The 22,217-nt window shown below is 51.2% G+C and overlaps 7 protein-coding genes and 1 non-coding gene across 8 annotated transcripts; 2 read left to right on the forward strand and 6 right to left on the reverse strand.

Moving 5' to 3' along the window:
* Positions 1-88: 88 nt before the first annotated feature.
* On the reverse strand, positions 89-1,219 carry BDQ94DRAFT_141696 (uncharacterized protein). The gene is made up of 3 exons (XM_026765878.1): positions 879-1,219; positions 713-813; positions 89-630 (listed from the first exon to the last, which is right to left on the reverse strand). The coding sequence occupies exons 1-3, from the start codon at positions 988-990 to the stop codon at positions 460-462; spliced, it is 384 nt and encodes a 127-aa protein (XP_026627563.1). The 5' UTR covers positions 991-1,219; the 3' UTR covers positions 89-459.
* Positions 1,220-2,446: 1,227 nt separating this feature from the next.
* Positions 2,447-4,473, reverse strand: BDQ94DRAFT_169470 (C2H2-type zinc finger protein; the record flags this gene model as incomplete). The annotated part of the gene is made up of 2 exons (XM_026771301.1): positions 2,447-2,611; positions 2,668-4,473. 2 exons carry the CDS (start codon positions 4,471-4,473, stop codon positions 2,447-2,449), a joined length of 1,971 nt encoding a protein of 656 aa, XP_026627564.1.
* A 6,923-nt stretch (positions 4,474-11,396) lies between these two features.
* BDQ94DRAFT_141706 (Golgi transport complex subunit COG5) lies at positions 11,397-12,786 on the reverse strand. The gene has a single exon (XM_026765879.1). It carries the CDS (start codon positions 12,355-12,357, stop codon positions 11,467-11,469), a length of 891 nt encoding a protein of 296 aa, XP_026627565.1. The 5' UTR covers positions 12,358-12,786; the 3' UTR covers positions 11,397-11,466.
* An 890-nt stretch (positions 12,787-13,676) lies between these two features.
* Positions 13,677-13,788, forward strand: BDQ94DRAFT_t125. Its single transcript has one exon. It is a non-coding gene; the product is annotated as a tRNA-Leu (tRNA).
* A 192-nt stretch (positions 13,789-13,980) lies between these two features.
* On the reverse strand, positions 13,981-15,430 carry BDQ94DRAFT_141707 (class II aldolase/adducin domain protein). The gene is made up of 5 exons (XM_026765880.1): positions 14,945-15,430; positions 14,608-14,868; positions 14,412-14,544; positions 14,186-14,354; positions 13,981-14,132 (listed from the first exon to the last, which is right to left on the reverse strand). The coding sequence occupies exons 1-5, from the start codon at positions 15,231-15,233 to the stop codon at positions 14,058-14,060; spliced, it is 927 nt and encodes a 308-aa protein (XP_026627566.1). The 5' UTR covers positions 15,234-15,430; the 3' UTR covers positions 13,981-14,057.
* Positions 15,431-16,093: 663 nt separating this feature from the next.
* On the reverse strand, positions 16,094-17,426 carry BDQ94DRAFT_20682 (protein SYS1). Its single transcript, XM_026775225.1, has 2 exons — positions 16,959-17,426; positions 16,094-16,893 (listed from the first exon to the last, which is right to left on the reverse strand). The coding sequence occupies exons 1-2, from the start codon at positions 17,204-17,206 to the stop codon at positions 16,479-16,481; spliced, it is 663 nt and encodes a 220-aa protein (XP_026627567.1). The 5' UTR covers positions 17,207-17,426; the 3' UTR covers positions 16,094-16,478.
* Positions 17,427-17,645: 219 nt separating this feature from the next.
* Positions 17,646-18,135, forward strand: BDQ94DRAFT_169474 (cytochrome c oxidase subunit 6B family protein; the record flags this gene model as incomplete). Its single annotated transcript, XM_026771302.1, has 2 exons — positions 17,646-17,870; positions 18,013-18,135. The coding sequence occupies 2 exons, from the start codon at positions 17,646-17,648 to the stop codon at positions 18,133-18,135; spliced, it is 348 nt and encodes a 115-aa protein (XP_026627568.1).
* Positions 18,136-18,447: 312 nt separating this feature from the next.
* On the reverse strand, positions 18,448-22,055 carry BDQ94DRAFT_177930 (putative RNA-binding protein (Nab3)). The gene is made up of 5 exons (XM_026773028.1): positions 20,391-22,055; positions 20,150-20,329; positions 19,598-20,090; positions 19,307-19,527; positions 18,448-19,242 (listed from the first exon to the last, which is right to left on the reverse strand). Exons 1-5 carry the CDS (start codon positions 21,703-21,705, stop codon positions 18,695-18,697), a joined length of 2,757 nt encoding a protein of 918 aa, XP_026627569.1. The 5' UTR covers positions 21,706-22,055; the 3' UTR covers positions 18,448-18,694.
* Between the last annotated feature and the right edge of the window lie 162 nt (positions 22,056-22,217).

Raw genomic sequence — 22,217 nt, forward strand, 5'->3', positions numbered from 1 at the left:
TCTCCACTATTTTCATACTTTAGTTCTAGACAGATAGCTAGTAGGGATTAGACTAGTCAGTCACTCCATATCTAACCTTACTGGGTCCGTTAAACTCTACCTCAACACACTACGTAACTATTCCCACTAAACCACACGTCCCAACACATACAGACAACAATATCCAGACAGACAGAAAGAAGGATAGACAAATGCATCATTCATTAACACCGGTTATGACAATCAGCGTCAACCCCAAAGGTGAGTTAGGTTAGATAGGTACATAAACACACCCCACACAAGACCAGACAAGACACTCGTCATTCTTATCATCATAATAATTATAAAAAAAAAAAAAGATGCGTGTTAAAGAGCATCATAAAGCCCAGCCCAGCTAAGCTCCATTTTCAATCCACCTCCCTACCCTTACCCAGGTACTTCCTCCTCGTCATCAATCATATAAATTATTTCAGGGATAGATTATTTCTTCCCCCCAAACCAACCCGACACCGTCCCCTTCGCCTCAGCCGCCTTCTCCTCCACCTTACCCTCCAACTTCTCGGCGCCTGAGCGCAACTCGGCCGTCGTGTCGCGACCAATCTTCTCCAGACGGTTCATGCTGTCTTTGGCGTCTTTGCTGGCGGTGTCGATCTATCACCATCACCAAGATATCATTAGCATTGACTCATACCCTGAAATGAACAGTGAAAAAGAAAGTAAGGGCTTAACATACCGCCTCATCAACATTCAACCGTGTCTCATACGCTGCCTTTTCACCTGCCTTTTCGGCTTGATCGCCTGTGGGTGCCTTGAGACGGGCGAGGTGGGCGTCATCTACACATAGACATTAGCCAACAAACATCAACATAAGACAACGAAAAAGAAAGGGAGTAGCATACGCCTCATCTCCTCCTTAGCAACCTTGGGATCGCCTCCAGCGCGGTACATGTAGTAGCCACCGGCGCCGAGGGCAGCAATGCCGAGGTAGAGGGCGGTAGGGTTCTTCGACATGGCGAGGATGAGATAGTAGTAGTAGTAGTAGTAGTTGTTGTTGTTGGTTTTGTATGTGTGGATGGTATGTATTGATCACTTTCTTCGGATATAGACAATTCGAATGCTTGCAACTTGAATGAATCCGGTACAAGAGGGACAGAACAGGTACTTATAGATTGTAGATGGTGAAGTGAAGTTGGAAAATGAACTTTGGTTGTAGCTGGGCAGAGAAGTAATTGAGTGGCTAGGCAGTGTCACAGGGTATGACGTCTTTGGAAGTGGTCCGGCTTCGGTCCTCTTCTCCTCTCCTCAGGTGGTACAGGCGGCTTTTTTTTTGTTATCCTTACGGATTACAGAGTGTATTTGCTTGTGCGAATCAGCTAATCTAGGCTATTGTTTCTAATCTAGGGGTATGTATTTTTTACTACTTCCCGCATATATTGTCTATGTAGTAGGGAAAATGTTAACTGTGTTTGCAGGTGCAGATGGAGAGTAGCTACGGAAGCTATGCTGCTGCGGCCGGAGTACGCGGCGAGGATCGGCTGCGGGACCGCCACTACGTCACTGCAAGGTCATCGGGTCCAACGGCTTCCATGACCCAGCTCTTCTTGCTTCTTGAGACAGTACTAAGGAAGGACACGGGGTAAATGTTGCTGGGGAAGTGGGCGGGTGTGAATCGAACACGTCATGATGGGGTTGTAGTTATCTGCTCCTTGCTGAACCAGTTACGGTGGGCTACAAACAACTATGCTCTATACTCAGATTACACTGGAAATGAAGGCATTGGATCTCTGACATTTATCACTTTACCCGCAGCTGTTTGCTAATTGAATCCCCACTGTTGCAGAAAATAGACACATATAATGAAATACACAGAGGGCCACACTCGGACACCATAAATGGAGCACAATGGAAAAATATAGACAGAAGCCGAACACACAATCGAAGCCACACCACGACCAGAGTAGGAGACTCCTTCCATAACCTCGTAGCTGAGCTCGAGATCAAGGCCGGGGGGTATCTTCATGCACTATGGACAGCAGACCGGAGGTGAGGAACGCCAGAACATGCAACCGGACAAAAAGAAAAGAAAAAGAAAAACCAACAGACAAAGAAAAAGAAAACACCCGAACGAAGACACAGCAATTGTCAGAGAAGCCCATATATCGATCCAACCCACTGATGCATTATTCGTCAGTCATCACATCATAAAGATTCCCGCAGCCGAGCGGTGGTGTGCAGCTCCGAGTAACGAGAGGCTAAGTATCTAGCAATCCGCAGTTATATCAAGAACAAAGAAAATGTAGAGGATCCCCCAGAAGGAAAAAGACCGGGCGCCCCGTACTATACAACTCCGGCTCGAAACAAAAGAGGAAATGGCGGGAAAACCGAGAACGATCGACTTCGGAATTGAAACCACTCTGCCCCCTGCACGCAGAGGACATCCCAACAACATGCTCACACCAAGACTTCTTCACAGGAACAGCTTCGCTGCGCTTTTGTTCTCACTCGTGGCAACGGCAACCAGTGCCTCCAGCCGGCCCATTCCAGGCTCTCGGGCGGTATGGGGCAGGAATTCGGACCGTGGATCATGTTTGCCGTGATAGCTATCGGTCTGTGGGGGAAGCGGGGGACAGGCCTGCAGTTCAATCAGTGATTTGGCCCTCAGCGATACTCCGGGTAACGGGTGCGTACTGCATGAGAAGTATCGGATGAAAACGGGGGGTGGTGCGGCTCCACGTATCCATTGTTGTGCACAATGGCGGGATGGTATTCAAGGGACGCAGTTGAAGGAGTGTGTACCCCTTCGCTGCTACTGGAGTCCTCGGGCGAAGTTCGCGTCGCCTGGGAGCTCGAGGTAGCATTGCTGTAGGAGGGAGCATGCCCATGTCCTCGGTACTCGTGGAACTGTGGCTGGTACGAAGACGAGGGGCGAGATCCCACATTGTGAATCTCTGCAATGGTCTGCTGGCTCCAGTTCGATGCGTCCCGCTGTGGAGGCTTGTCTCTGATGTGCAGGCCAGTAAGGTTCGTGTGCAATGACATGTCCCAAGAGACATGACCCCGTCGGTGGCCAGGGCCCGAGATTGGCGGTGCCGGTCGTTTGGCCGGCTGTGTGTAGTTGTAACCCCCAGCAAGGTTATAATTTGGAGGAGGCTTGTTAGGGTTGTCGATTTGCATCGGACTCGACCGCCGAACGGGCGGGGTCAAGGGTCTTTGAGCCACTACCTTATCAAAGCTCTCAATTCCTGGCAGCCGCGGTGGCTGCTCTGCGGATCCATTGGCGCCAAAAGATGGCTTAAAAACTTCTGGAGTCTGGTAGTTGCTAAGGCCGCTCGTAGCAGGCCGAGGGACCGTGGACCAGGTTGAAGGATGCCAGGTCCTTCTCCTGAGATCAGCATCGGTAGCGCCGTGACTTGTTTCGTCGCGGGAGATTGAGTATGACGAGCTAACAGGGCTCGCGTAGACGCCTCCATGGGGAGCATACGCTTGCGTTGGAACGTAGTTCGGTGGGTAGGCATTGACGTGCTGCGACGCGAATGGGTTCGCACCCGTAGGCACGGAGAGACGGCGGGCGGCAGTTTTGCCTTCCCAGAAGCCCGAGGCCTGTGATGCAGTAGAGATGGGGGAAGCCACGTGCGGGCTGCCATTGCCGCCCGCTGAGAAGATGTGGTGAGACGGCGTGTAGGGAGATCCGCCGGCTGCTGGGCCAGGTATTCCGCGGGCTGGTGGCGTGCTAGGAGCATCCATCGGCTCCATCAGACGCGCCCTATCATTCGCCATCATCAAGGGTGGAGGTCGGCGACGAAGCTCCTGGGGCTGACTGAAGGTGGACGCAGTTGAGGTAATACTCGAGGCAGAAAGGTTTCGACTGTGACCTCGACTATGGGTTCCCTGACTGCCCGCGGTTCCTGCTCTAGCTCGACCCTGGGGTCGTACACGGTCTGTCCGAATCTGACGCTGGAACCGTGTTCCAGTGGCTGCAAGAGAGTCTCCAGGGATTTCTTCGTTGACGTGCACCGTCTGAGCATGCTGTCGCAAATTGTCGAGGCGGGAAAAGCGACGTGAACAGTGACACTGAAAGGGACGTTCCCCGGTATGTTTGCGGATATGTCGAGCGAGATGTTCACTCCGTGTAAAACTCAGGTTACAGGGTGGGAAGTCTGTGCAATAGAATCGCTGACCCTTCTTCTTCTTCGAAGGTGGAGCGCCACCCTTGTTTTCCGCCTCATGTTCAGATCCTTCGTCCGACTCACCGTGTACGGCATCGTCTGAGGTCAGCGATGCACTCCCCTGGGAATCGGCATGGTGATGTGAGTCTTCGATGCTATTTATATTCCGAGGCGTGCTCTCGTCATGGGCGGCGATCATGGACGATGTCGTATCTTGGGGCGCCGCGCTGGGCTTGGCATGAGGGCGTGGTGTGGAAGATGTTGTCGCCTCCTCCATGACGCGGTCCGGCGGCGATGAAATATTATTCACAGGTAAGAATGAAGACATATTGACAGCGAGGGCAACCCTCTACTCCACCGAGTAGTCTATGTACTGTTCCGAAAACCGACAGGCGAGCGATCGACGGGATGCGAGCTCGAGCCGTTTCAAGGGCGAAAGATGGAGGTTTCAAAATGTCAAAAACGCGGTGTCGATCGCACGATGCTGACTACTGGACAAATGTGCGCAGCAATGTAAGCAAATGAACCATCGTGTTTAAACATAATTTCCGTTATGAATAAAATTTACCACCTCAAAATGAAGGCGTAAACATTACCAGCAAGGGAGTAGTGAGGGGGATCGTTTTGGTTTCTGGGACCAGGCGAACGAGGAGGGGGGAGAAAAAAAAACGATTTTTGGAAAACTTACGAAGGAGGGGAGGTAACTCAAGGTGTTTCGAAATCCGAGCGAGGGGTTGAAAATTGAGGAATGTTAGAGACAAATGGCGATGACTTGTTTAGCCGAATGCCCGACGATGATGGCGAAGCAAGGGTAGCCAGGTTGTACACGATAGATGGAAGGGCACGACCATTAGGTGTGAGGACGCATCGCTCACAGATCGACCTGGCCGAGAGGAGGTAGGGACAGCTGGTTGATCGACCGACAGATAAGACTGGTGGACTAGACGGGCAGAAGGATAGGATGACGGAGAAGGGAGGGAGGTGAGTCGGTGATCACTAATAGTAAAAGAGGCGGCGGCGACGGCGGAGGATGAGGACGTGGTAGTTGGTGGTGGTGGTGGTCAGCGGTGGTTGTTTGGAGAGATTTGGCGGACTCAATCGAGTTTCCCGCCGACGTCGAGTCCTGGTTGTGGGTATGACAGTCAGGACACCGACCCAGCCAAGACCTGAACTAATGGCAATAAAAATAGGTGTATCGCGAACCGATCGGGCCCCTGGTTTACGGATCGTCCGGGGAGAAACCAGGCATGCACAACGGAAACAATAAACGGAGAAGTCAAATGAAAATAGAACAGGATGAAAATAGAAAGAAAGAAAAACAACCAAAATCAGAAACTAAAATGTGATATGGATTGCCCAAAAAAATCAAAAATTGTATGAATCATATAAATAGTATAGGGACAAAACCAACCAGGTCCAAGCTAGGCTGGGCACTAGTAAGAGATGATGTACAGGCACCAGGGCCACGAGGGGCGGTGATGGATGGGAAGGATGAGGGGAGGGGGGAGGGGGGGTGGTGTGTTGGAAAGGCTGGAAAAAGAAAGATGGGAAGAATGGAAAGGGAAGAAGGATGATGGTCAGAGGGTGAGACGGGAAAGTAAAGTAAGTAGGCGCAGGAAAAGAACAACAAGAAAGGAAGAAGAGGAGGCTGATGGATCCCAAACTTTAGATTGGAGGGAAGGGAAGGGCGAGAGTCCATACAAGTAGAGTGTAGCCTGTAACCAGGGTGAAGATGACGGCAACCCACCACCCCAAACAGGTGAATGGTGACGACGATAGTGCCGGGCGTCAGGACCCCAGCAGAAACACTTCAGGAGATGGAGAAGCAGCTGGAGGCTGATCGGAAACAACGGTCGATTCGGCAGCGGGCGGCGAAACGAGGGGCACAGACAGGGAAGGATGAAAAGAAGAAGAGTAGTGTAGTGAGTAATGAGAAGATAGTTTGATTGTAGATGATAGTAGGACGAGAAGAAAGAGTAGGTGAGGAGAGAGAGGGAGGGAGAGAGGGAGAAGGTCAAGAAAGAGACGAAACAAGCGTCAAGAGGAGGGGGGAAAACCGGTGGAGAGAGTAAGAGTTACTACTAAGTAGTAAGTAGTGGTGGTAGATAGTGGTAGCGGTAGTGGTAGTGGTAAGAGTAAGTATAAAGTAGAAAACTTATCCAGAAAGAGTAAGAATCCTTATTTTACTTAATTTTTCTTTCTTGTCTTTTCCCCCCTTTGGGTACCCAGACAAATTTACCCTACAAAAAAACCACCATCGATTCAAGACTACAAGGCTGAGTACCTTCGGTCGGGGGTACAGGGTACTTAGATAGAGAGCGGCGACTTGGCCAGTCACCGCCGCGATGCTACGTACGATCGTGGGAGAGAGGAACGGATAGCGCCTAAGTTTACAGTTTGATCAACATGACGGTGACGATGCGGATTTGTCCTCTATTGAGTTCGGGCGAATAATGAACTCACCGGGGGGTTGAGACTGAAGGTTGATAGGTAAACTCTTTTAGCCCCAGGTACTGACGACTTGGTCCGGACCGATGGACACGAATCATCGATCGCAAGACCGGTGGAGATGCTCCAGTTGGATGAATTCATGAGCCAGTCTCGCCGACGGTTGGAGCCTTGGATTTGCCTGAGCGATGGGAAGTTGACTGTAGGATTCTGTTTCATCGAGTGGTCATCGGTCGGCACTCCCGGACTTGTCCCCTCCAGACAGACTATACATACGAGGAAAAGGGGAAAAGATATGAGTCTATCTACGAGACAATGTACCTGATACCGCGATATCGCGAGATTGGAGGTATCCCAGGGAGACAGAAATGAGAGGATGGACACACCGAATCATTACCGCTCGTACGCGCCGGTATGAACCCCGTATCAGGAACCCAGCGCTTAGCAATCGCCAGAGTAGGAGGCGGGCACAAGATGGGCTGGCTGCGAGGGCCCCTTCCAAGGGTTTGAACATTTTCGAGAACCCAAATCCAATTCCAATCCGGGTGAATGGGCTTCTTTCGTGATGTTTCTCGGTAAGGCTGGCTAAACTGGCCCCAAAAGAAGTTCTCGGCCCAGGTCTGTCTGGAACAGTGCCATGGTCGTCTGGATCAAGGGTCCTTCTTGGACAGTTCATAAAACGGAGGAGGCCCGTCCAAGAGATGGTGAGGCACCAGGCACTGCGGCCAGTGGGGCACCGCAGAGGGAGGGGATCGATCGGCTACTTTTTCCCGGTGCCAGGGCTGCCCGTCAACTGGACGGATTACTGTTTGATGAATCATGAATCGTTCTTGCCCGGCTGCGTCCAGGTGCTGACCAGAAATCCTCCGCGGATGGACCACGGGCGGCGACTCGCGGTGACGTTAACCACTCAATGCTCCCTCGCCCCTTTGTCTGGTAAGTTTGACCGGTGACAAGAACCCCAGCCCAGATCTACTCTCTTTGCCTTTGGTCTGTCCACCATCCAGACTTCCGTCCGTGAGTTTGGAGGAAAAGAAGGCCTGAGCCAAATGTCGCGGTGTAGAGTGTGCCATGTCTCGTGGCGTGGCACAGAGCGGCGTTACCGGCCAGTCCGGGGGTTCGAGAGGGGAAGAAGGAAGAAAATGAAACGGGGAAAGTGACTAACTGCCTAGAGACACACTGACTGACTGACTGACTAGACACCGTATAGATTAAACGGATTAAAGGTACATGAAGATCCACCCTTCTGTCAGAGTGGGCGGTATATTGTGAGATCTAGGCTGCAATGCTGCAGGAGAGGGGAGGCACAGGGTGCGACGACTGCGTAAGCCGGCCAACGCCTGACCGGATTATTAAACGGCCCAAAGACAGCAAGCAGGATTCAGCATGGAATACGAACGGAATGTCGCACAATGGGTTCCGGGGCTTCCACACCTGCAGTTGAGGTAGAATTCTCCGGGCCGAACGCTGCAGTACCTTACATCGGCCTCGTCACAAATTCATGTTCTTGCCGGTATACTGCTGAGTAGTCCGTCGAGACGTCTGAGTGCCATCTCAATCAACTGCACACTCTATTTGAGACGCTCATCCCGTTTCATTACCCCCCACCAAGGACGATTAGCAGTATCGTCATAACAATGTCGATGTTATAATAGCAGTGATATACGTCAGGCCCGAACTAACTGGCTTGAAGCTTGTTCCTGATTAACGAAGAGCACAGCATTAACCCCCCAGCAGGATCCATCATGGCCGCGTTCAGGACATTGATAAGGTTCCTCCTTGAACTCAAGACTCCGGTGGACAATAGTGATTCAGTTCAATTAGACTCTGGGGAAAACCTGGAGCAAAGTCAAAGTAGGACACCCAGCTGCTGCACGCATCTCCTAGCCAACCTATCTAGCAACTGCAAACGGCACGGGAAGCTATGGAAGCTTCTTCATCGCGTCTATGACCTTTGGTTGATGCGGGACAAAGAGGAGTCCATCTGGGGGTGCACGCGGACAGTTAACGCCACATGCTAGAGTGATGATGTGCTCCCCGGTATGGAGATTGGAGAAGAAACAGCGCACCGGTTGACAGCAGCTTTCCCTGGAATCCCCATGCGCGGGGATCCTTAGCCTGAAGCATGGAAGAGATAACCCAAGTAGGGGAAGCACCGTGCTTATAGGACGTCGGAGTATAGGCCTGCGAGCCTCGCGAATTTACTTTACCGTGATGAGTAAAGATGTGAACAATGCATTAGTCTCCCGCACTGGCCTTATTGATGGGATCGTGGGGGGTTTTACTACAGTGTATCCTTCTCTCTAGCCCAGACTGGCAGCCAATTTCCGGCTGTTTTTGGAAATCCGCAAGTTCAGCAGACAGACTGTACATCCCAGGCCGTGCTATACAACGACAAATGTCATATGTCAGTATGAAGCAACCCGACAGCTATCCGATCCCACTCGGAAGGTAGCGGCAATAACTTAGTTCTAGGCACTTAATTCGTCACCTTCCTCAGCCCTTCAAATTCCCAGCAGGATGAAATAGAACTAGCACCTCAACCCAAGTCCGATCTCGCCATCATTCCCAGGGTCGAAAGCGAGGAGGGGGTGGAAACGCTCGTCTCGTAAAAAAAGGCGGGTAAGTTAGTTCCCCCCTCTAGCACTGCAGAGATCCGGTCTGGGTGATCGACGTGGCACTGCCAGCCTAGCAATCCACCAATGAACAGGTCCAAGAGCAGGTAAGGCACAGGAGCACGGGCGAACGCACAGGTAAAGGTACCACGCCTCCCCGACCAGCAAGCCAAGCCCATTAATCATTGCACCACCATCTTTCTCCTCTGCTTTGCCCCTCATTTTCCTAGAACCTGATAAGCCCACCGGTACACGCGCGCGCCACTGAGGGGCAAAAAAGAGAGTCAATCAGGTTTAGTTTCCCCCTTTCGTGCCAAGATCATCCGAGTGGCCACAATGCCCATCAAGGGGAAGGGGAGGGGGTGGAGGAGTGAGAAAGTGAGGATTGTTGCTAAATGCTGAAGAGGGGGGGAAGGTCCGGTAAGACAGGTTCAGTGATGATGATAATGATGACAGGTGACACGGGTCTGTCCCATCCCTGTTGTATCTGAAACATCGATATCGGCGCTGACGGGAACTGCCTGTGCATCCATCCATCCCTCCCTCGCCTCTAATCGATTTATTATTATCTATTATGTCCTTTATTTCTTTCCTTTCCCCTCCTTCCGTCGGGTTCTTATCAATGGGAAAGCGGGGTTTTGATAAGTAAATGTGCAGTCTAAGTGGGATGGCTTCGGGGCTAAAGAGAAGAGGGGAGGATAGAGAGAGGGAAAAAGAAGGGCGCGTGCACGGATGTGTGTGTGCTATCTGGACTAGCTGACTGGCTGACAGGACTAGTAGTGGTTTCGATTCTCTTAGTCTGCCTGTGCTACCCGCTGAGAGATGGAGTACAAAGCAGGTACCTGCGTTGCAAGAGGGGGTGTACCTGGTAAGGTATTGTTAAGGTATATACTACTTTATTGTTCTTTGAACATATACTCTCCCCCGGATAATAGTCACAGTAGTAGTAACCCACCTTCCGATATACTTGACAACTATACACAGCTAAAAAGGTGACAGCAAAAATAAAAATACAAGAAAATAAGAATAGCAACAAGTTTCCCACATAAACGCTTACGTAGAAGACCATCAGATCACGGCGGGTCCTGATCCAAAATGCTGACGTCTTACATTATGTGATTCTTTTCTCCGGCGGCAAAACACTTCCCTCCCTATACAGCACACTAACAGAGTACATCCATTATAGCGCAGGTAAGTACAACTACTTACCTTTCTTCCTTTTATCCGTCCTCCATAAGTCCATATGTATAGCTGCTTTACCCTTTCCGCCGAAGATATCTTAACGTCTCCTCTCCCGAACACATAAAACATACAGGCTAATATTAGCACATTATGTATCACTAGTAGTAACCAACAGACCAGATCTTATACCGAACCTCAAACCCAAACCCAAACCTAACCTTAGTAGTTAGATAATACATATAGCATGTATGACTCGTATACATTTACCCAGCTAACCAACCAACCAACAATCCTACCTTATCGATAACCCAGTACACAACTACTACTTTGTACTAGTAGTAAGTACTATCTTGTAGTCAGTGCGTATCTAGGCACACATACATACATACACACATGCTTACGTAGTGGCAAAAAGCAAAACCCTCTCTAAAGGTAGTATATATTAGTAAGAAAACCCTAAACCGTGACAAAATATCCTCCGATTAACTGAAGTCCATCAATTACCAAATAACCAAATCAATCAAGACATACGTATGCTTGCTTAGTAGTAGTAAGTAAGTAAGTGAGTAGGCTGCTCAATAAAAAGGAAATAAAGAAGAGAAGAGAGGTGAGAAAGCTAAATAAGTGAGGCGAGATAAATATGATTGGTTCAGGATGGATGTTGCACAGTGAGTAATACTACCCTCATGCTTACTATTTTGTTTTGAAGATGGAATGGGGGCAGAAAGGATAAGGCAAGCCAGGGGGGGATGGGGCGCAGGTAGGTTGGTGTCAGCTGATGGTTATGATGCATGTATGCATGTATGTATGTGTATGTGTATGTGTATGCGTATGTGTGTTTGTAGTGCAGTGGTCAGTGTGTACCTGATGGATATGTACTGTGTCTTTCTATTTTCACATGGGAAATGGGTCTGTTGTACTACTTCTTGTTTCTTGCTTGCTTTGACTGTGTGCCTGAGGCGACTTGATGTCTGCGCATGCATATGTGTTCGATGTGGATGTCGCAGGGGTATATTATGGCGTCAATTGTATTTAGTTGGTGGCTATTTAGTATGATACATGTTGCTCCATCTCATTCACGCCTGTCTATCCAGTACATTGGCAATAGAACTGACCATAACGGCTGCTTCCCGTTCCCAGCTCCTCTCCAATCCTGAGTCGACCCCCAGTCGCTTCTCAGTCCCGAGAATTGACGAGGGGAGCTGCGAGCCCCGCAGAACGCAGTCCTTGACTTCCTTCTTGATACGGTCCCGGTTGGAGCGCAGTGTCCGGGCGGAGACACCACCGCGGTTGATAATTTCCTGCACACGAGCCGCGAGGTATGATGCGAGTGATCGCCAGAAGTAGGATGGGAGGGAAGACGTGTCGAGAGCGTTGAGGAGCGGTTGCAACAGGTTGTTCTTGCCGCTGGCTTGGATTTGCGGTTCCGGCTGTTCCCCGTTGCGGGTGCCAGCTGCAGCTGCAGGTGCTGTTGGGGGGAAGAGTGGATGCGACGGTGGCCGCAGGTTGCTGAGAATAGCTTCCAGGGCAAAGATATCCTGGCAGCGTGCAGACAGGTCGGAGAGAGTGCGCTCGAGAGTGGGCAACATAGACAGCGCCCGGGTGAGGTTACTCAGGGACGAGGAGATAGCCGTTTGCATGTATCCTTGCAGGGTTGAGAGGAGCAAGTCTGGCTGGAAGGTTGCTGCGGAGGTGACATTCTTGGGGACCGGCGATAATAGATACAAGATGTTGACGGCAGAGACGAGGCGTGCTCTGGCATCGCGCGCCTGTTTGTAGCTCATTTGTGACTGGGAGCCCGAGCCTGCGCTTGCAATAGTCGACATGGTAAATCGGCCGATGGCTTGCTGTGCTCTCGTCTTGACCATGTTCTCGGCGGGGATGACAAGCTCACTGCGCAGTGTTCGGATGACCTTGACGCGGTCTAGTCCATGGCCTTCCTCGCCTACTGCCGTCTCAGAGAACATTCGACGTAGACTTACAATCGTGGAGGCGGCCCGTTCCAGCGTCCGGTAGTCATCCTTTGCAGGCGCCGTGGCATCAAGGCCTCCGATCTCTGCGAGCTGGCTCTCCAGCTGTCTGCCTAGTGAAAGACAGCGTGCAACCGCTCGTGCGAGTCGTACAGTGGCCAACGACTTCTCTGCAGCCACCCTGGCCTCGTCGGCAGCTTCCCATTTGCGGAGAACTTCCCTTTCCAGCCGCTCATATCCCTGCGTTACCGAAGCAATCTGCTCTTCGGCTTCTTTGAGGATACGGCCCGCTGCGGCGGTCTGGTCGCGCGTGTGCGTCAGTAGGGGGAGGGCAGACTTAGTGGTCAGCGCATGGATGTGGGTGTCGATCTCCTGAAGATCGAATAACACCCGTGAAAGCGGGGTTGAAAGGTCCAGCGGTGTGTCTGTTGCATTGTTGGTGGCTACAACCAAGATATTGGCAAACGAGGCGGGTGAGAATTCCGGGTCTAGGAAGGCCTCGTAGTCTATGTATGAGGGTTCACCGTCCGCCATGGCTTGTGGCGGCTGATTGGGAGACAATCAGGGGAGCAAACAGGCCAAAAAAAAAAAGGAGGGAGGAAAGAAAGAAGCAGCGAAATTAGAGAATATGGAACTGAAACTCAAAAAAAAAGAGAGGCTTGGGTATCACCGTATCGAACAAAGCAGATGGATTACAGGCCAGCCGTGTGGTTTACCCCAGGTGGCTGCTTGACCGCAGGACAATCAAAGCTTAATGTGGCAGAGACTCCCATGTGATAGAGAGGACGGAATGGTGGATGCTGCTCCAACTAGCCATCGTTCAGCTCAAATGCTCGTGAAGACAAGCAGCAGCAGTTGTTGTTCGGGATGCCATGTGTCGCCTAGTGCATTAGTCAGCTGGCATAAGATGGTGTATATTTCCAGGCACATTCTGCCAGGTCAGTCTATTCTGACATGGTTTACAACACATTGCATTCAGATTGGATGCTCGAATATTAGCCGATGACAACTTCATCGTCTATTGACTGATATTCTCCTACCACATTCCATCTCCTCGTCTGATGACCCGTATCCCGCCAATATATACTTGGTTACGTTTGTGTCTCCTCAGGTGGTCGATAAACTTATGTTCCATCAATCTTAGCTGTATTTGCTCTTTAGACCCATAGTAGACCCACATAATACACACGAGTCAATCACTACATGTCAACGAAATGTCAGTAACACTCACATGGCCATACAACGACCTCGCTGTTTTCGTGATAATAATTTTCTGGACTATGTAGCATTAAGCAGCAGCCCAATTCATCAATCAAGGCAAGATGGCCGAGTTGGTCCAAGGCGTCAGGTTAAGGTCCACCTTAATACCCAGCTTCACAGCTTCCTGATCATCGTAAGATGGCGTGGGTTCGAATCCCACTCTTGTCATATCTTTTTGCATTTTCTCTTACCCTTGCGGGTAGCGAGGATTCATCTTCTGTTTTTGCCTTACTCTCCTTGATTCACTTCTACTGTGCCTTATCTACCGACCCGTTCAGTCCCCCTTTCACTTCTATTAGGGTAGGGTGACACGGGTAAGCATGTACTATAAGTTAGAAAATCGGCGAGAGGGATATTTCATACTCAAAGCAGCAGAGACAGCAATTATATAGAAGAATGCGAACTATGGACACTTTTGCTAGCAGATAACTCGTTCCTTATTGCAGGACCCTTCCGTTAGTCTCTTCAACGATCAACTCGTACTCGGGCTGGAATTCGGTATAGAAGTTGTGCTGTATACGGTCAACCATCCACCCATTTATCACAATTGAGAAGGGTAACTCACATGATTCTGCGCAACATCAGCAGTATACTTCGCTACCTCATTCGAGATGATTCTCTTCGGAACACCATTCGCGGCCGCAGCTTCAGCCAGCAACTGTGTGTGGCAGGCATTGTCCAAGGAGAAGTAGAGGAAGGCCGCCTCGTCGACAGTTCGGCCCACGGTGAGAAGACTATTCTCTTCCGTTAGTACATGATATACTTGATATCATATTATGCATCGGACTCACCCATGGTTCTGCAAAATGCAAGCAATGTTGTCCTTGCCTAGGGCACGGGCAATCTGCTCTCCCTCCTCCTGCGCAAGGGCAATGCCGCCGTGGTCTTCATAGACACCGACCTTTCCGTAGAGGTTGCATGCATCTATACATACCAGATTAGACAATCAGTCCATATCCCTGTTAGGCAACCGGTATTTCTACTAACCCTGAGTAAGCATCTCAATCGGCTTCCCAAACGCACTCCACGTCTTCCCATAAATTGAATGCGTATGCGCCGCAGCAATAACATCCGGCCGGGCCTTGTGAATCTCCGAGTGGATCATGAATCCGGCCTCGTTGATAGGTAGCTGAGCACCGCCCTCGGTGACATATCCCTCTGCGTCAACAAGGACGAGATCCGATGCCTTGATGGTGGAGAAGTGCTTGGCGAAGGGGTTCATCCAGAAGTGGTCCTTTAGAATAGGGTCTGCAGCATATTCCGTCAATAACTGTTGAGCCGAAATCCAGCGATTACATTGTGTTATGAAGAAATGCTCACTCACCTCTCATAGAAATATGCCCCGACACACCCTCCCCATATCCTTTCTTGCCAAAGAACCGGAATGCAGCAGCCATATGCTCCTTCATCCACTGCCGCTTAGCAGCAGGGTCACTAAAGGTCGGAATACCTCGTAGCTTGAGCGTTCCGGCACGGTTTCCCCGTGCGACGGACTGGAAGTCCTTGTCGTTGGCGGCATCTTCGATGTGGGTTTTGCTGGTGGTGTTGTTGTTGTCGGCCGCTACGACGACGGGGACGGGGTTAGTGGTGGTTTCGGTGACGGTAGCGGACATGGTTACTACCAGCAGTATAGCTTTGTTCTCTCTGGTCTTTGATTTAATTGCTGAAAGAAGATGTCCTGGGGAGGAGAGGGGAAGATGAGTTGGCGGAGACAAAAGTATAAATAAATGTTGTATGAGGGGCACACTAAGTATCTACAGTCTTCATCCTTCAGGCTTATCGCAGCCCCGGAATTGCATGTCAAGTAAGGTGATAGGCGCACTGCGCCGAAGTGACGGGGGCTCTGATAGCTTGATAAGAGCTGTGCCCCGGGCCGGGGTCACCGTGCGCCTTCCGGGGACATGTTCCATCCAAGTTGTTATAGTGCATTTATCCGGATGCTAGTACCCGGATGAATATCACTCTTTTCTTGTAGGTGTAAAGTATAATAGCCAGGTGTTTAGTGGCCTTTATTAGAGGCTGGAAGTCTGTGATGTTCGTCTTATGCGGTTTTGGGGTGTGAATTCATTGCCCTTTGCATGTTGCAAGCAATTCATTCAACCACGGCACTGTATGTTGCTTAGATTAGAAGTTTGAATATTTAACAGACTACTACTAGGTACAGTGATGTGACCAGTGCATGATTAGACCAGTAGCGCTATGATGAAAGTGGGACAGTCTGCTGACCTTCAACGAAATGGATACTAACTCCGGTTAGATGTGTTGCTTAGCAAGATTTGCTAAGTACTACTGGTTCACTTTCAAGATTGGCAGTTTATACTTTCCACATAGATATGTTCATCGTTTATAGATATATATGTTCCTTTCTATGACTTTTAAAATACGTCGTCTGTGATCACTTCTGTTGTAGGATAATTAATTAATTGTTTACCTGTATCGATAACTGTTAGGAACAATGGAAAACGTTCATAGACTCTTTTTGACTATAATCTATGGTCCTTGTTCTAATGCCGCGCTATGTACTAAAGTAGTACATCTGGATATAGACGCCAGTGCCTTCTAAGTCCTTTTGATCGCCACAGCAGGATGAATATATATTTCACAAAGTAAGAATTCAAAATCAACACATCAAGGATCACAATATGAAAAGAAGTAATTGGCATCAATCCAATCCAACAACGCCACCAATGCAGGTACCAGCCAGCTAGGGTATACATGAGAAAGGAATAAGAGCAAACGTGAAAAAGACCATAACCACATCCAGTGATAGTCTCACGTACTCAAGGTCAATAAAGGAGATCATAGGGTGATAAGGTCATGACATAGAAAAGGGAAAAAGAAGGGAAAAAAAAAGAAATCTATACTGCCGCGTCACCCTTCATTTCCACCATCTCATACTCATCCCCGCCACTGCTACTATCGCGCAAGCCTCGTCCCCTTCCTCTACCCCTCGACAGTGAGAATGACTCCTCACCGCCAGCACCGCTCTGCGCCTCACCACCGCCTGAAGCTCCAGCAGATATACCACCACCACTGCTGCTACCTCCGCCAATACCACCAAAACTGATAGGCTGCAGTTCCCGCCAACGACAGGCCCAAATGCCCAAGAATGTCATGAACGCGGCACTCGCACCCTGCAGGCCCCACCAGAGCCAATTCGCGGGCACGGAATGCGTGTACAAGGTTGTAGCGATGAGGTGGAGGAAGTGTAGGGTTAGGGCGAAGTCGGGGATAAGCTTGGACCGAGCGACGAGAAGAAGGAGGAATATAACCCTTTAATGTAGACTTCTTGTTAGAATTTGTGCCTTGGCCGTGAAAATGGAAGCTAAAGAACTTACCCAATCCCACTAGTCAACAACCACACCAAGCCAAGCATCCATCCAATGGTAGTATCGCCGCGGAGGGCATTCCAACTGAAGACAAGGTCGAGGGAGAAGGGCGTGCCGTAGACGACCGTTGTAAAGAGGATGAGAGCCGTGGCGGTGACATAGTAGGCGACTTGAAGGAGGAGGATCTTCCGGACAATCTTCAGTGGTGGAAGGTCAGTTCGAGAGCCCGCTCGAGGGGCCCGGCGGCGTGGGGGCATGAATTGTGTATTTTAATGTGAATAGGCGATTAGATTAGGTTGGATGTGTTGGAGGGCCCCCGAACTGCGGTGGTCGGGGAGTGTGCAGTGTGCTTGACCGCAAACTTATCGAACTGGATGGGTGTTTTGCGAGACGTCAGGTCTGGTTAAAGCGTCCCTGAATAACGCCGATCCGGAAGGAAATATTCCAGGGCAAAACTCCTCAGGTTGTATGACGTGGTGCTGCAGAGCTGATTGATCGATAAATATCCAGAGCGCCGTTCGGCGATGTTGGAGCCAACTTGACCGGACGGGTTAGCGCCACATGACCGGCGTCCGCGGCGGCGGAGCGGAGCAACCAATGCATCATCTCAATTATTGTCGTTGAATATCCGGACAATCTAGAATCCACATCCTACTCCTCACACACTCTCTACACAACCACATACATTCAACCACAATGGGCTGGCTTCCCTGGTCCTCCGACTCTTCTAACACCGCCTCCGACGGTGGCCGCATAGCTCCCGATCGAACCTCCCGCCAACGATGCTACGAGGGCCGCGACATGTTCTTTTCCTGCCTCGACCGGAATGATATCTTAGATGCAATCAAGGATGACAAGGAGGCGCGTCGGAAGTGTGGAAAGGAGATTGCAGAGTTTGAGACGGCTTGCTCGAGGGCGTGGGTATGTGTTTCTTGCCTTGTTCATTGCGAGCTTTGGTTTTCGCTTATTGCTGGGGCTCGCTGCGGCATGAGATAAGAATTTCCTGATTGTTTCATCTCTTGGTTTTGAAGTTTGAAGCTAATCGTGTACTGTGGATTGACAGGTCAAATATTTCAAGGAGAAGCGCGTGATGGAGTATAACCGGGACAAGACAATTGAGCGGATTAAGAAGGAAGATGCGGCCCAGGTTCAAGAATTGAAAGCACAGGGGTGGAACTCCCGGTAAAGAGGACGGAAAAAAAATTGGATAACTGAGGTGATATATTGTGATCGGGGAAGTGATGGTGCCCATTGAGGGCTTTCTACCTGTACGATATTGATGTACGCTTACCAGGCTTCTAATGACTGCCGGACCGCATGCTACTAGATATTCTCCACTATAGGCTGGAACTGTGGCTTATTAGAATTACGGTGTGCTTGCATTGTGTCCGCCATGCTAGTCACAATATGCCTAGGGTCTCACAAGAATCCGTGGATAAGAATAGATACAAAAGCTCCGCAAAGAATCCCAACATCGCTGATCGATGTCTAATTCCATACATCAAAACCAACCGAACCATTGCACCCCTATAACGTGTATTCGCTGATTCGACCGAGTGCGCAAGAAAAATCAACCCAACAACCGAACCTTCATAACCTTTATCAGCGGTAACGCTCCATATCCGATTCTCAATCGATCAATCAGTCAACGCCCGACTCCTTAAATGTCGCCAACGACTGCGAAGCCAGAGAGAAAGAGGAAGAGAGGAAAGAGAAAAGAGAGAGTAAACAAGGAATGTCATCAATCATTGCTTCCATTTGCCCAGTTGGTTCATGATGTTCTGCACCTGGGGACCAACGGCTGCCTGGTTTTGAGGCTGCTGGCCTCCGAGTCCCTTGGCAAGCAACGAAATTAAGTTGGGATCGGATACCAAAGGAGCATTGGGCGCCTGCAGAGGAAAGGGCTGTGGAGGCAGTGGCTGTTGCGGGTTAGCAGCAACAGGCTGGCGAGTGGCAGCGTTCAGCAGGCTAGCGAGGTCTGCTGCGCCATGCGGCGTGCTGGCACTAGGAAACGGCTGCTGCGCCGTTGGCACAGCGGGCGGCCGTTGCTGGAGCACTCCCAACAGCGACTGTAGCGTGGGCGCGTCAAGGGAGGTAATCAGGTTGGCAATATTGGGCTGATTGGCGACGGTGGGCAGCGGTGCCTGAGGAGGCACTGTTGCGGCCGGAGCAGGAAGCGGGGGAATCCCAAATGCCGGGTTCGGAGGGAAAGGCGCCGGGGGAGCGCCACGCTGCATCGACTGGGCATGGAACACAATCTCGGCGGCGATACTGGGCTCGACATCAGGGTACTCTGGTAGAGACACCGTCAGCGAACCACAATCCATGCAGGCTTACTGGGGATACTGGCGACTCACCGTTGGAGCGAACGTTGTCTGGCCCTCCGCTTCGGTCAAACACCTGCAGGGGGATTTTCCTAGAGAACTGACTCGGGCGTGAAAGCCTCACTACCGCAAGGACGCCCTCCTGGATCTGTCGTTGAACAGCAGCGTTCAGGGGGATTCGGGGTCCAAGGACAAGCACATCCACCCGGAGACCCCGGTTACGGAAAGAGTTCTCCACAAAGAAAATGAAGTTGCTGATCACGGCGTTATTAGACATTGCATGGATAATCCACAGAGAAGCGGAACAAGACAAGAACCACTCACCGATCCAATTCCTCGAGCACAAGGATCTGCACTTCCGGTACGTCTCTCGGAGCTCGCCGAGGAACGGGCAGGTCTGCATCGCTTTCGTAAGACCCACGACCCCGTGGGCTTGGGCTGCGATACCTGCGATCCCTCGTGTATGGTGACCGAGAACGCCGCCTTTCACGTCGATCGTACCGCTCTGGAGTCCTATCTCGAGACCGGTACCCATCCCTAGCGCGGAAAGCACGAGGAGACGGCGAGCGAGGCGGAGGGGGTGGTCGATAGTCGTCACGTCTACGGTGGCCGGGCTCATCCCTAAAATCGCTGAATGGCACGCGCCCCGATTCGTACGGACGATCGTAACGATCAGCCGGGGCTCTCGTACTGCGGCTTCCGGAAGGACCACTCCGGCTGAATTCTGGAGACCTCGAGCGCCTGGGAGGAGCGCGAGAAGGTTCTGCCGGGGCGGCCCCGGGTCTTGTACTCCTCTGTGGCTTCGAGATTTCAAGATCTGGTGCAACACAGATGAGTCTCAAGTGAGGACATCCATTGTCGAGTGGGTATACTTACGGACTTTGCGTCCTCTAACAACGGCTCCTTGCTCAGCGTCGAGAGCCTGTTTACAGGCAGACGATTCAAGAAACTGGATAAATCCATAGGCTTGCTTAATGGATATCTGAGCCAACTTTCCAAATTTGTGGAAGATGTGGAATAAGTCACGCTTCGTCACTCTTTCGGTGGGCAGATTACCTGCACCTCGGTCAGATCACTGTCTAAACCCTTGTCTCCATACGCAGCAAGAAGTACTAACCGACAAACAATCTAGAACCCGGCGGAAACCGGTCCCAAAGACCTTCAGTTACGTAGATCCTTTCATCATGCAGAAACTCATCGTACTTCTTCTGCACCTCGGGGCCCCATGGTGTGTCTTCATCGGAACCCTTGTTCTGCCGGGCCACTACCCGTTCACTCCCAGCCTTTCTGTTATTCACTGGTCCTGGGGAACCCTGAGACTCGGAAGTAGTAGATGTAGACTGTTGGAAACTCGGCACGGGGGGAGGGGGCAAAGCGCTGGCACCCGAGGACGTCCCCGGTGCGCCAGCCGCAGCCAATGATGGGAGGCCCAGATTGGACTGATAATTACTCTGCTGGGCGGTGTAGGTGGAGGAGGGGGAGGATTGTGCATTCGAAGTATTAGGGGGGAGCTGGTGATATGACCGGATGTCATCACTGGCATTGTAGTTGGGATGGATAGAGGGCTTCTCCTGGGGAGGGGGGCGAGGGGGGAGTCCCAGGGAAGATTGGAGCGCCTCGTCATCCGTTCCTGCCTGGGGAAGGGCAGAAACGTCTGCTGACAAAGGCGCCGTCTCTGAGACCGCAGGGGCAGAGGGCGCAGTGGAAGAAGGGGGTAGATTATCGAGGAGGTTCTGGAAATCGACACCATCCTCACCAGTGTTATCATCAGCTTTGCTCTGGGGCTCTAGGCGAGTTTGCGGCGCGGGCTGGGCGGTCCAGCTGGCGACTGCGTGGTCTACCTCGCTCGCACTGGGGGTGTCTTGAGCGGCATGGGAGGAAGAGGGAGGGACTTCGGGGGGAGGAGGAGCTAGGAGGGAGGCGGGATCTGATGGAGGAAGAGTGGTTAGAGAAGAGTTTGTTGGAGTGTCCTGGGCCGCAGAGGAGGTACCAGCGGCCATGGGAGGCGCGGGTTGGTCTGATGCAAAGGACGCCTGGGCAGTAGTAGCCGTAGCAGACAGTGCGTTGGCAATCTTGTTCATCGATCCATCCTCCACCTGCGACGAGTCCGAGTGGAAGCTACCTTGAGTGTTTGGTGGTTGGCGCGGTGGTGGTTGCTCCGGCACTTGCACGGAGCCAGTAGTTCCCCTCACTTCGCCGGGCCCTGCATATTGGCCACGAAATGAGGTGGAATCATTGGGATGCGCCTGGGAACTATTGCCAAGGAAGGCCTCGGACTTCTCATAAGTCGACGTGTCGTTAAAAACAGGGTCCATTTGATTCTGAAGCACCGGGATCCTGGCAGGTTCCGCGACGTGTAGCGGACGAGGGCTCTCGGGAGTCAGGGTCTTGCCGCGAAAGTGAAGAGCTTCATCTGGGGAGCTGGGCGTCATGTAGACCAGGGGGGAGAGATCGATTCATCTACAAGAGCACACAAGAAGGTCCGACAAGAACCACACGGAGATGGGGTTTTTGGAAAATCGACAAAGCTAAGGTGGGGCTATCTTGCAAAATGAACCGGGCCGTTGGAGCCGGGGCGGTAAAAGGGATAGCAGCAACCCAGAGGGAAGAAGTAAAAGAGAGAGGGGCGGGCTTCTTTTTTCCTTTCTTGTCTTCTGATGGTGTGGATGGGTTGAGGGTAAGAGACGGATGGCGCGAGAGAGAGAGAAGTAAAAAAAAAAAGACAAGCCACACACACGCGGTCTCTGACACTCACACCCCTGGATCCTGTCCGAGGATAACAAGAGAGCCAGTAAGTGAGGCTTTTTTCTGTGAAGGGAGGCGGGGGAGGGAGAAAGCGCGTAAATAACAAAGCGATAAGCGCAACGGAGAAATGGATGGAGTAAACAGTATAAAAGACAAACAGAAAGGAAAAAGAAATAATAGTACAAGGTTAGGTGAGCAA

The sequence above is a fragment of the Aspergillus welwitschiae genome (assembly GCF_003344945.1).
Source record: "Aspergillus welwitschiae strain CBS 139.54b unplaced genomic scaffold BDQ94scaffold_12, whole genome shotgun sequence".
NCBI lineage: Eukaryota > Fungi > Ascomycota > Eurotiomycetes > Eurotiales > Aspergillaceae > Aspergillus > Aspergillus welwitschiae.

Excerpts from the sequence above, each read along its gene's own strand:
- BDQ94DRAFT_141696 (XM_026765878.1), bottom strand. The coding sequence starts at position 990 with ATGTCGAAGAACCCTACCGCCCTCTACCTCGGCATTGCTGCCCTCGGC. Across the intron at positions 814-878 it reads TGCTAAGGAGGAGATGAGGC|ATGACGCCCACCTCGCCCGT; the intron begins GTATGCTACTCC and ends GTCTATGTGTAG. Across the intron at positions 631-712 it reads GGTTGAATGTTGATGAGGCG|ATCGACACCGCCAGCAAAGA; the intron begins GTATGTTAAGCC and ends TGATGGTGATAG.
- BDQ94DRAFT_141707 (XM_026765880.1), bottom strand. The coding sequence starts at position 15,233 with ATGTCCGCTACCGTCACCGAAACCACCACTAACCCCGTCCCCGTCGTC. Across the intron at positions 14,869-14,944 it reads GGGGCATATTTCTATGAGAG|ACCCTATTCTAAAGGACCAC; the intron begins GTGAGTGAGCAT and ends AATATGCTGCAG. Across the intron at positions 14,133-14,185 it reads CTGATGTTGCGCAGAATCAT|CACAACTTCTATACCGAATT; the intron begins GTGAGTTACCCT and ends GACCGTATACAG.
- BDQ94DRAFT_177930 (XM_026773028.1), bottom strand. The coding sequence starts at position 21,705 with ATGACGCCCAGCTCCCCAGATGAAGCTCTTCACTTTCGCGGCAAGACC. Across the intron at positions 19,528-19,597 it reads GTGCTCGAGGAATTGGATCG|CAACTTCATTTTCTTTGTGG; the intron begins GTGAGTGGTTCT and ends CGCCGTGATCAG. Across the intron at positions 19,243-19,306 it reads AGACAACGTTCGCTCCAACG|AGTACCCTGATGTCGAGCCC; the intron begins GTGAGTCGCCAG and ends TGTCTCTACCAG.
- BDQ94DRAFT_20682 (XM_026775225.1), bottom strand. The coding sequence starts at position 17,206 with ATGCCCCCACGCCGCCGGGCCCCTCGAGCGGGCTCTCGAACTGACCTT. Across the intron at positions 16,894-16,958 it reads TTGTTGACTAGTGGGATTGG|GGTTATATTCCTCCTTCTTC; the intron begins GTAAGTTCTTTA and ends TCTACATTAAAG.
- BDQ94DRAFT_141706 (XM_026765879.1), bottom strand. The coding sequence starts at position 12,357 with ATGTTCTCTGAGACGGCAGTAGGCGAGGAAGGCCATGGACTAGACCGC.